This window comes from Gorilla gorilla, chromosome X (genome assembly GCF_029281585.2).
Source record: "Gorilla gorilla gorilla isolate KB3781 chromosome X, NHGRI_mGorGor1-v2.1_pri, whole genome shotgun sequence".
Taxonomy (NCBI): Eukaryota; Metazoa; Chordata; class Mammalia; order Primates; family Hominidae; genus Gorilla; species Gorilla gorilla.
This window is the reverse complement of record NC_073247.2, coordinates 41,740,389-41,752,444: the sequence shown is the minus strand read 5'-3', so window position 1 is coordinate 41,752,444 and position 12,056 is coordinate 41,740,389. Positions and strand designations below refer to the sequence as shown.

General features: G+C 41.0%; 1 protein-coding gene across 17 annotated transcripts in view; it reads left to right on the top strand.

The window, feature by feature from the left end:
- The window catches only part of DMD (dystrophin), a 2,091,067-nt gene that overhangs the window by 1,986,816 nt on the left and 92,195 nt on the right, over positions 1-12,056 (top strand). For all 17 annotated transcript variants that reach the window (XM_055376532.2, XM_055376533.2, XM_055376528.2 and 14 more), the window contains one exon: positions 470-544. In XM_055376532.2, the coding sequence (XP_055232507.1) occupies positions 470-544 (75 nt within the window). The remainder of the gene's footprint in view (positions 1-469; positions 545-12,056) is intronic.

The window sequence follows — 12,056 nt, the reverse complement described above, 5'->3', positions numbered from 1 at the left end:
TCTAAGTTACCCAAAGTGAGCATGTATAACTTCTACAGTCAGAAAAAATGTTACATTGCCACTTGATTGTTTAAGGTCTTACAGCTATTTAAATAATGTATTTCTTGTTCTCTTTAATCTTGTGCAGAAAAGATTCGCTACAGTAGATCCAGATTACTTTCTAGAAAAAAATAATGCCTGTCCATCTCTTTCCTCTTGGGAACAGGACTACATGAATGCCCTTCAGGCTATACCACTTTAGTCTTCACAGAACTTAGCCTTCCTGATTGTCAAAGGGCAAAAGGAATTATTTTTTCTTTTCCCCACATTAACAGAATTTTCACCTCCGAAAGCTTGGCGTATACACACTATATGTTTTCTAGGCTATTTTTGTGGTGGTTGTAGTTATTGGCAAATCACTGGGCGTGGGGGGGGGTTGTCTATTATTTCTGATGGAATAACAAATGATCTTTGTTTTCCCTCTTTTCAGCTGACCTGAATAATGTCAGATTCTCAGCTTATAGGACTGCCATGAAACTCCGAAGACTGCAGAAGGCCCTTTGCTGTAAGTATTGGCCAGTATTTGAAGATCTTGATACTATGTCTTTGCTTGGAATAAAAAGTAGGTTGGGTACATTTTTACTTAGAGAGGGGAGAAAGAGCTGTCACAATTCCTGTTGCAATGTATAATTCATTCTTTTATGTATCCTTGCCCTAGAGTTTGCCTAGAATGTTTTGTTTTATTTTTAGAATCATTCCTGTCACCATTCCTCAGCTACTGATGTTGAATTAAGATATTGAGAATTTTTATTTTCCAACTACTGGCATTGGCATCCATAATTACCTTTGTGAAACTTGCACAATCCTTGTTCTACCTTTGTTTTTTTTTTCTTTTTACAAAATGTACTTAGTATTAGAAGACTATGACTATCTGATCTAAACCAAAGTTCATAGACATGTGTGGTATATTAGCTTGAATGCTAACGTGCAGATGAATGAAGCGGTAGAGGAAAAATAACAGAATTGCTTTCCTCCTTTTTTATCATACATCTGTGGAAAAATCCTGAAGTGTTACACAGCTCTATCATGTCATCAAATAGTTTATGTATAACTCTACTATTGTCTGAAGGTCTGTGTGCACTGATGACATGCCCATGAAACAGGCACAGTTTCTTTTTCTTTTTTTCTGTCTTGTTTTTTTTTTTTTTTTTTTTTTTTTTTGAGATGGAGTCTTGCTCTATTGCCCAGGCTGGAGTGCAGTGGAGTGGCGCGATCTGGGCTCACTGCAACCTCCACCTCCCAGGTTCAAGTGATTCTCCTGCGTCAGCCTCCCAGGTAGCTGGGATTACAGGCATGCCCCACCATGCCCGGCTAATTTTTGTTTTTTGTTTGTTTGTTTGTTTGTTTTGTTTTTTTTGAGACGGAGTCTCGCTCTGTCACCCTGGCTGGAGTGCAGTGGCGTGTTCTAGGCTCACTGCAGACTCCACCTCCCGTGTTCACGCCATTCTCCTGCCTCAGCCTCCGGAGTAGCTGGGACTACAGGCGCCCACCACCACGCCTGGCTAATTTTGTTTTTGTAATTTTAGTGGAGACGGGGTTTCACCGTGTTAGCCAGGATGGTCTCGATCTCCTGACCTTGTGATCCGCCCTCCTCGGCCTCCCAAAGTGCTGGGATTACAGGCATGAGCCACCACGCCTGGCCTAATTTTTGTATTTTTTAATAGAGACGGGGTTTCACCATGTAGGTCAGGCTGGTCTCGAACTCCTGACCTCAGGTGATTCACCCGCCTCAGCCTCCCAAAGTGCTGGGATTACAGGCATGAGCCACTGCGCCCCGCCCAACAGGCACAGTTTCTACTCTGATGGAACTTACAGTCTAACAAGGGATAACCAGGATGTTCATAAAATGTGTAGACATAAGCAAATATATGTATAATGTATTAAGAATGTCTACAGTTGGTTAAAAAAAATAAAGTGATCTTGTCTCTATTTCCAAGACCATTTCAATGTCATATATTTAGTTGTGCAACAGTGGGACAATGGGGTACTATGTGAACAGCTAACTGTGTGGAATGGGATTCAAAGAATGTTTGTTTGAAGAGGTGATGTCTAAGCTAGGTAACTCTAGAAGAGTAAGCAGCTCTCTCTCTAGGAAGAGCATTCTAGTCAGAAAGAAGAGCATGTGCTGAAGGGCCCAGAGAAAGCATGACACATTCAGGAACTGAAAATATGTCAGTATGGCTAAAGCACAGAATTCCAGGGGAAAGATCTATTGTGAAATAACAGGCTGGAGAGAGAAGCAGGAAGCAGATTGTGCAAGGTTTTTAAAACCCAAGTTAAGGAATTTAGAGGTCAGAGGATTTGGCCTGGGGGTGACATAATCAGATTGTCACTTAGAAAGATGATTCTTGCTGTGGAACAGAGTATGGATTGGTGCGATGTGGGAGTGACAGGAGAAAAACCTGTTGCAGTAATCTAAACCAGCAATGTGGTGGCTTGAATTAGCAGAGTAGTAATGGAGATAAGTGGAGAGAATTTAGAAATATTTAGGAAGTGGATTTGACAGGCCTCAGTGATTCATTTGATGTGGTGCAGGGATGTCCAATCTTTTGGCTTCTCCGGGCCACAGTGGAAGAAGAATTGTCTTGGACCACACATAAAATACACTAACGCTAACGGTAGCTGATGAGCTAAAAAAAAAAAAAAAAAATCGCAAAAAAAAAAAAAAGAATGTTTTAGGAAAGTTTACGAATTCATTTGGGCCTCATTCAAAGCCATCCTGGGCCACAGGTTGGACAAGCTTGATGTGGTGAGTGAAAGGGAGTCAAGGAAGACACTTAGGTGCTTGGCTTGGAATATCAGGTGAATGTGGGACTTGTCTGGTAAGGTTAGACACGGAGCTGTGGTGCTCAGGAGAAATATACAAACAACGTTTAGGGATCATGAGCCTGTAGGTGCTGCTTGTAACGGGGGAGAGGATTGGATAGCTCCAGGAAAGTGTAGAGTGAGAAGGGAAGTTATTTAGGACACAGGATAAGCAACCTACAGAAGGGACTGCAAAGGAATGGCCAGGAGGAAAGAAGGAAAATTCCAAGAGGTTATGATGCCACATGCTCCATGGGAAGAAAGAAAGAACCCGTTACCAGGGTCAGATGTTGCTGGGATGTCAGCATAAAGTTGCGGAAAATGCCCATTGGACTTAGCAACAGGAAGGTCCCTAGTAACTTTGGTGAGATTTTAGAGGCACAGTGGAAGTGGTGTGGTGAGTTCAAAAGTGAACCAAAAGTGGAGAATTAGAGAAGGTATGAATGATTCTTGGAGAAATTTACTTATGAAGGGGAGAAGAGTGGGGTGGTAGCTAGTTGGAGGGGGCTGAGGAGTTAATGGAAATGTATGTACAGTCTCGTGTTGCTTAACAATGGGGATATGTTCTAAGAACTGTGTTGTTAGGCAACTTTGTTGTTATGTCAATATAGGAGAGTACTACACAAACTTAGATGGTATAGCCTAGTACACACCTAGGCTGTATGGGATAGCCTATTGCTCCTAGGCTATACACCTGTACAGCATGTGACTGTTCTGAATACTGTAGGCAGTTGTAACACAATAGTAAGTATTGTGTATCGAAACGTATTTAAACATAGAAAGATACAGTAAAAATATAGTGTAATCTCATGGGCTCGCTGTCATATAGGCAGTCCATTGTTGACTGAAATGTCATTATGTGGCACAATATGTGTATATGTGTGTGTGTGTGTATACATTGATCCTTGAACAACATGGGTTTGAACTGCTTGGGTCAACTTATGTGCATTTTTTTCAATCAAATGCAGGCCAAAAATATAGTATTCATGGGAATGTATTTATATGAGTATGAGAAGACAGGGTGAGATTACAATTATTGGCCCAAGAGGAGATGATAAATAATGTGAGTTCTCAGAGAATATGGGCAGGTAATCCAGAGCCCAAGGGAGGGAAGAGATACCTCTCTTCCACTGTAATGGGTGGGGTAGAGGGAAGGATCTGGGCAGGTCCAGGTAACTAAGAAACCAGGTAGCAGCAAGGTGAAGGATGTCTTACTATAAAGGCTTCCATTTTTTGTATGGAGAGGAGAGTCCCTGCAATGCAGTTAACAGCAGGAGATGAAGAAGTTGGGCTTATCTTTGTGGAGAATAAGAGAGAGGGCAGAGTTGAAAACCAGCTGTGTGAACCCAGAGGCGGCTGAGTGTTTCACGGTAGCTCCAATCTGCAGGGGTGTGGTATTTCCCCAGGCACACTTAGCAGTTGGGAGCCAGATGCTTCTGTCCTGGGGTAGGCAGAGAACAGCTGGGCAAGAGAAGTGAGGATTTGGGCAAAAGATTGATTAAAATGATACTGACAAGTCCCTGTTGGGTAGGAGAAGCTGTGAACGCATATGGAAACTGGTAATTAGGAGGTAGAGGGATGAAAATGCTAACTCTTCAGGGAGGTAGGGGAAGAAGTAGTAAAGGAACTGAAGGTCAAGAAGTTGTGGTCAGAGAGAATCATAGATGAACATTATTTTGAAGGTGGAACAGTTTCAGGTGATTAGATCTAGGATATAGCCATTTGAGTAGGTGGCAGAGGTAGAGTGGATGTGAATTTCCATGGAGGTGAAATAGCAAGTTAAGGAACTCAGAGGCTAGAATGATGCATGAGTCCCCCATGCCAATGTTGAAATCATGCAGAATTGGAGCGAGAACTGGGCAAAAGAGAAGGACCGTGAACCCTGGCTGCCAGGTCTTCAGAAATAAAGGGGTTCAACCAGAGGATCTGCAGAGGCTAGCAATAAGATAGTCAAGGAGTCACTTGGCATATGGTTCTTACACAGAGATAGAGAAGAAATGCCTTAGAAGTGGAATTATTTGGAAAGAGAGACTAGGCCTTTTCCCTTCATCTTGGTATCCCCAGTGCTTAGTACAAAACCTGGCACACAGCATGGTTCAATGTGTTTTCATGAAATGAATGCATGAATGAAAGTAAACCAAGGCTTCCATTTCCTTATAGCCTGAAGTTATCATTTTTCAGCTATATAGTTGCCAAGTTTAACTGGTGTTTAAAGGGCTTTCCAGGTCGAGGATTTCCTTAGGACCTGTTAATACGTCATAGCTGGGAAAAAGTAGTTTGGGATGGGATCGAGTCAGGGGGCTGAATAGAGAAAGTTTTCTTGCCTCTTTTTCTTCACCTGCCCCTGCCCCATCCCAGAGCTACTGCTTTCCTTTAATAAAGGAGTAATTAGGCACTGGTTATCATGAAGTGCTAGAGAATATTCCTGTGAGATCCTAAAAGTTCAGAAGATAACCAGTTGTTCCAGTTTATAGTATGAAAAAAAAAGAAACCCAGAAATAGACCAGATGGAAAAACCTTATAATGACTGTTCCTTTCTATAATGTCCATTTTCACCCTGGATTTAGGCATTATTCGATTTTCCTGCTCAAAAAAAATTCCATTCACATATGTGTTTTATTGTCTGTCATTTCAACTTATAATTTCCAATAAACATTGGGAAAATGGGTGAATTTAATAATATACAAAATTTTGTCCATTTGAGGTGATAACCTTGTAATAAAGGTAAGCTCCAAATGTAGAATAATTTGTTTAAATTTTCACTTTTAAGTCAATTTGAAATTCTCTGCATTTCCTTTCTGAGCATGGCTTTTCTAATATGTGAAAAAAATTCAAGTATGCCAAAATTAAGGTGTATTTATCTAAATTAAGTATTGAATTCTCATTAATGCTAGGAGGGTGCCATATATAGTAAAACTAGAGAATGAAGAGTTCACCCCATCCTTTTATTGAACATACGTGTGGTCACATTACTTACTTTCAATATATGATTTAAGAATTTTCTCTTAATTTTATATTTGCTTAGATTTAGGTCCCAGGCTTTTGTCATTTCTAAGCCTGCAAAGCCATGATAAAGAGCTATTGTCTGCGGTACAGGTAAATAAAACTTGCCCTGGCTAGCTTTCCCTACCAAAGGCCACTTCTACCAACTCTAACTTTAAGGAAAATTAGTGATGTTATCTCAGTGATTAACTGATGCCAATGAAGAGTTTGAATTACAGATGCCTTGGAAATATGCACTTCCACCTCTATTAAGCACTTGATCTTATTTTTTTTCACTTCCCTACCAATGTTTCCGTATTGCAGAAAGCCAAATAACACAGTTGTATCCACTATAGAGAATTCACTATTTAAGTGGAGAGCATCACCGTTTGCCTATAATGTCCCCAGTTTGTAATCAGTTAAGTGTTGCATGACTCCTTACTGCCTCTCAACACATTGGGAATGAAAATGAAACTTGATAGAAAAGCAGGAACAAAGATAAAATCTTGGTAAGAAGGATTTTTAAACTGTTTCATATAGCTGATACTCCATTGAAAGTTATGAAGAAGGTAATTTAAGCATTTACTTTCTCCCTTTGTAGTTCTGATGACATTCTACAGGTGTGAGGCTTCTAAAATTAAAAAGCCAACTTGTAAGAGCAGAAATAAAAACGCGCTTAACAAAGCAAGTGTATTTAGTTTATTAATGTGTGGTGGGTTGGAGAGAGCCCAAACCATAGGGCTAAATATACTGCAGTTGATAAGTGTGACAAATATTCTGCAAACAGTAAGAAATAGAGAACATTTTGCCTCTATTCAGCAACTAAAGCACACATTATAGAGATTTGGTACAGGCTGGAGTTGTGTGAATAGTCACAGTTTCTGGACTCACCCTCACCATGACAAACCGGTGAAAAATGCACCGCCTTCTCTGTAAATGCACCTCACCTTTTGATGGTGCACTAAGGGTGACATTAGATAGGCTTCAGTTGCTAAAGAAGACTCTCAGGACCCACAATAACATGGCTTACAAATCCATGCTCTATTGCCAGAAAAGGCTACATTACAAGAGCATTACTGTCAGGATATGGATCCACAGCCACAGGCTGCCTCCACAGCAAGGGGGTCTCGAGAGGCCAGTGTAATTATTTTGCCACTCTCCTACAAAAATCTACTTTTTCTATATACCATGTATTATTTTTCACATAGGTTAGAGGCCATGTCTCTGTTAGTTCTGAGTTGAAGACATCTTGAGGACATAGCCAAACTAATTTTCTCAGTTTATATGGTTTGACAGATATTACTGCCCAAGAGAGGTCTCATAACATGACCCATCTATCTCCCAGGGGAAATACTGTAATCTTGTTTAGCTGTTACCCACTAGGGAAAGAATGGTTTTCTCTCAGTCGGATGCTAAAGAGATTAAAGAACACCTAGTAGGTTCTGTTTTCTAGTAATTATTGGTTCCATTCTCCAGCTATCAACCTTGGCAGCTTGCCATCCCTATCCTTCCTCCTGGAATTGGATGCCCTTGAAGTGCCCTTCTTGCACTAGGAAGTCTTTTTCATCAGTTTATCATTTCTCATTCAAAGCAAATTCTACCTGGCCAGGTATCTCTAGCCCAGTTCCTAATTCTCCTGTTTCTTTTATTTCAAGTGGATTCATGCCCCTTGGTCCACCAGACATGTTGCCATTGAGAATAACATCTTTAATGGGAAATACACATGAGACACAAAAATGTGACTAGGCTAAAATCATATGAATAGTAGTCACTCCTAAAAGGACTTTGGTTTGGGTATGTCACAGAAATTTCTGTAGCCATCCATATCAAATTTCTAGCTTTTCAGTCTCAGGAAAGTAGGCCCACCAAATTCAACTTAAATATCTGTCACTGATTCAAGCTGTCCCAATTGTCCCTCCACCCACTAATGGCTTTCCACACGGAGTAATGGGGCAAATAGCTATTTTTTTAAACACATAATGTTATAACAGATGAAACATACAGCACGTAAGCCTTCTATCACATGCCCAATACCTTTGCTAAACCTTCATCATCACAATTAATGGCCACACAGTGTTTATTGAGATTGTTATAAATCATTGTTCTTCAGATTTGACTGGGTAAATATTCCCTCAGGGTATTTCCTGACACAGATGATTAATAACAGATATGTCCTGTGAAAGAAGAACCAAAAGACATTAACGAATACTAACCAAAAGCCACATTAATATTGCTCCATGGTGTTGCAGTCGCAGTTAGAACTCCCAGCTCATCATCCAGTGTGTTGGATAGGTTGGCTGACTCTCCCACTCACATCTTGGCTCTTTCAAGGAGGAGGAGGTTTTAGCAGAGTCCTCCACCCCAAGAGGCATCTGAGTCTAAGCTAAGGGAGCATATTATTCTCTTATTTTAAACCTCTCCGTAGGCAGCAACATTATATTAGGTTTTCCCTTTAAAAAAAAAAAAAAAAAAAGTATCGGCTGGGCTCGGTGGCTCACGCCTGTAATCCCAGCACTTCGGGAGGCCGAGGCAGGCAGATCACGAGGTCAGGAGATCGAGACCATCCTGGTTAACACGGTGAAACCCCATCTCTACTAAAAATACAAAAAATTAGCCAGGCGTGATGGCGAGCGACTGTAGGCCCAGCTACTCGGGAGTCTGAGGCAGGAGAATGGCGTGAACCTGGGAGGCGGAGCTTGCAGTGAGCCGACATCGCGCCACTGTACTCCAGCCTGGGTGACAGGGCAAGACTCCGTCTCAAAAAAAAAGAAAAAAGAAAAAAAGTGTCTTTGGTGGTTTCCTTCCCCTTGCAACAATCTCACCTTTTTCCTTTTATCATTAATTTTAAGCCAAACCTCTTCCCCAGCTACACACACACACCACACAATGCAGACAGTCCCCAACTTGTGAAGTTTCAACTTAACAATTTTTTGATTTCACAGTGATGCAAAGTGATATGCATTCAATAGAAGCTCTACTTCTACATTTGAATTTTGATCTTTTCCGAGGCTAGTAATATGCGGTATGATACTCTCTCCCGTTGCTGGGCAGCAGCACTGAACCTCAGCTCCCGGTCAGCCACAAGATCATGAGGCTAAACAACTGACACTTTACTGTGTAAGGTGTTGCTAGACAGTTTTGCCCAACTGTAGGCCGATGTAAGTGTTGGGAGCACATTGAAGGTAGGCTAGGCTAAGCTGTGAGTTTCAGTTAGTTAGGTGTATTAAATGCATTTGTGACTTAAGATATTTTCAACCTATGATGGGGTTGTGTGATAGCTTCAATTAGGCAAGGCACAAGGAAGGAGTAATCCATTCCGTTGATCCTTGTGGAATGCTTGTGCTTAAGTACCAACTAATAGCCATAGTATCTTATTTTGGAATATTACCAGCCTTTGAAACTCTTAATTGTAGCCCCAGTTCAGGGACTACTAGGTCTGGCATCAAAAAAGAAACCTGTAGTGACATAGGGAATACCTGTAAGTGCCCCACTTGAATTATCGTTTTAATTGTAACTGGTCTCACAGGTGTAGCCCATTTCTCAAAAATGATAGTTGCTTCAGCTTTTTGGTTGGGACTCCACCTGCAGGCCAGAGAGGGTGAAGCCCAATGGAAAGAAATTCTGAACTTAACGTTAGCTTTCGCCAACCCAGCCAAGGAATTGGATTTTTTTTAGCAGCCTTGCCATCAGTTTGCAATTGCCTCCTAATCCATTTTGTTAGCTCCTTAGGTTCAAGTTCTCTCACTTCCAGATTCCACTAGAAAGTTACACCATCAGTAACCAATTTCAAAGCCTGTGTTACTTTCAACCAAGCGTAGCTTGTTGAGCAACTTCAAAGGTTCTTTTTCATCCGTTTTATCAGAGTCATCTTTTTTTCTTTCTAAATAATGCCTCAGTCATACTTTTAGCTAAGAATGAGTTGGAGGTGTTCTAAACAATCTTGCTTCTGACACTCACTGCCCTGACAGTGGAAGTTAAACAGGGTTCAATTGCTAAAGAGGACTCACAGGAACCAAATGACAGTGCTTACGAATCTAGAGTTCCTTGCAGAAAAAGGATGCAATATACCCACAACATTAAAACAAGAATAAGTGTCACAGCCACAGCCTGCCTCACAGCATAGGGTCCAGAGAGGACAGGTACAAGCTATAATTGCCCTCTGTCTACAAGAGCCACACCAAGATGCATTTTCTCTCTTGGAACAAGAGCTACTGATGTGAGCACAAAACACCTTGGAAACCAGGGAGCACAAATTGGAGTTTCAGCCAGGGTTTCTTATATCCCGTGGGTAACCTAGGCATACTGTTCCTATGTAACCAGCCTCAAACTCAGTGGCCTCCGTTGGTCTCACTGTGCCCGGGTAAAAATGGTCAGTGTTACTGTTAGCAATAAACAATGGTGATAACCTGCAACCCAATGGCTACACTTCAACACAGTAAGTCACTTTGAAAAGCAAGTGCTTTGACCAGGGCTCTGCACTGTGTAGATATTTTAGCAAGTCATCTGGTGCCAACTCCAGCCTCTCTGGAATTAACCCTTACTGCACAGACAACTACATCAAAGTGCATTGACTTTCTTGAAGTGCAAAGATTTGCTTGGGAGGTCCCTCAGCCATAAGTGTAAGTTGCCTGTAGAATGGCATGCCTGGGCAAGAAAAATCAGCAAACATACAGCAGTTCTTCCACCATTACTCACCTCTTTCTGTTTCTGTGCTAATTAGATCACAGAATTATTTATACATCAACATAGAATATCCAGATTGACCTATAGGATGAACTTGGGGTTATATAGGCACCATGAGACTTTTTTTTTCTCCACTAACCAACTTTTTGGTGCTTCTGTTTTATCCTACTGTTGTCATTAGCATGGAATGCAGAATGGTTTTCCTGTTCTGTAAAGTCAGTAAGGACACCTTCTGCCACCCACTTTTCCCCCTTACAATATGTACCTCCATGAGAAATCAGAAAACCTAGATATCCTGCCATAACACCCAGAGTGAGTCTCCATATCTCTGGTCTCAGTTGTCTCAACTGCAAAATGATTTTAAAGCAACCTTCTGGCTCTAAGAGTCTATCACTCTGTAAAAGACAAAAAAAATCTGTCTTACATAGAAAGGAATAGCAAGAGTTAGCTACTGTGGTATACATAGAAAGGAAAAGAATGAGCTTTTGAAGCTAGAAGGTTGAGAAGATGATTAGGTACAACCAGAGCCTCAGGAACCATTAGTGGGATCCCTGTGTTGAAGTCCTGCCTGCTCGCCGCCCCCCAACCGCCACTGTCTGCTTTTCCTGCACAGCAAAGAGGATCCTGGAGAGTCAGCCATTTTTATCCTGTCCCCACCCTCTCTCACCCCCACAGCCCTCATGCATAGGGTACCACCACATGGTCCCTGTTCTTCAATGGCTTCAAAGCCTATAGCATCCTCTACTGTAAACATAATTTAGAAAGTGAAGATGTATTAGAATACTTGGGTTTTTATATAGCTTTAAAGATATATCTACTAGTGAATACACACACAAACACACACACACACACACACACACATATATATATAATATATTTAATGGAAATTCCTAGCTTAAGGAAACAATGGTTTCACACAACTGTATCTGCTGGTTGCTTATTGAGGGTCCTAGAAAGAGCTAATCATTACATTTAATGTTTCATCAAAAAGTCGAGGTGTGTTCTCTAAGATGCTCATTTTGAAAAGCATATGCATGGCAATTAAATTGTCCCTATTGATATTCTCACCTCCTTTTCGGGTCCATAGCATGGATTGTGTATACCTAAATGGAATTTTTTTTCAAAATAGCTCCATGAAAGTTGAATTCTGTTTGACATGTTTGTTTAGGGAAATGTGCTCTTCAGTCTTCTGTGATGGATTGTTCTTGTGTTTAACCACATCCAGTTTTAGCAGAGCACACTGCACAGTATTTCTCTCCTAACTGTGTCATCATCTGCTCCTGTAATTTCAGAGCAATTGCTTTGCTCCCCTCTGGAGCTATTTATACTCAACATTTGCTGTTCTATGTGTTACCCATTCACCTGTACAGAGATAAGAGCAGGCCCCATAAAATGAAATGCATGCAGTTTTTCTCTGCTCATTTCCATCACACGGCTAAATAAGACTCTTAATACAAAAGTGATGCTAAAAATTTTCACTAGTTACTTCTTAAATGCCTGGATCAGAGGCAAAATATTTATGATGACTAAAGCAGAGTAACAAAAAA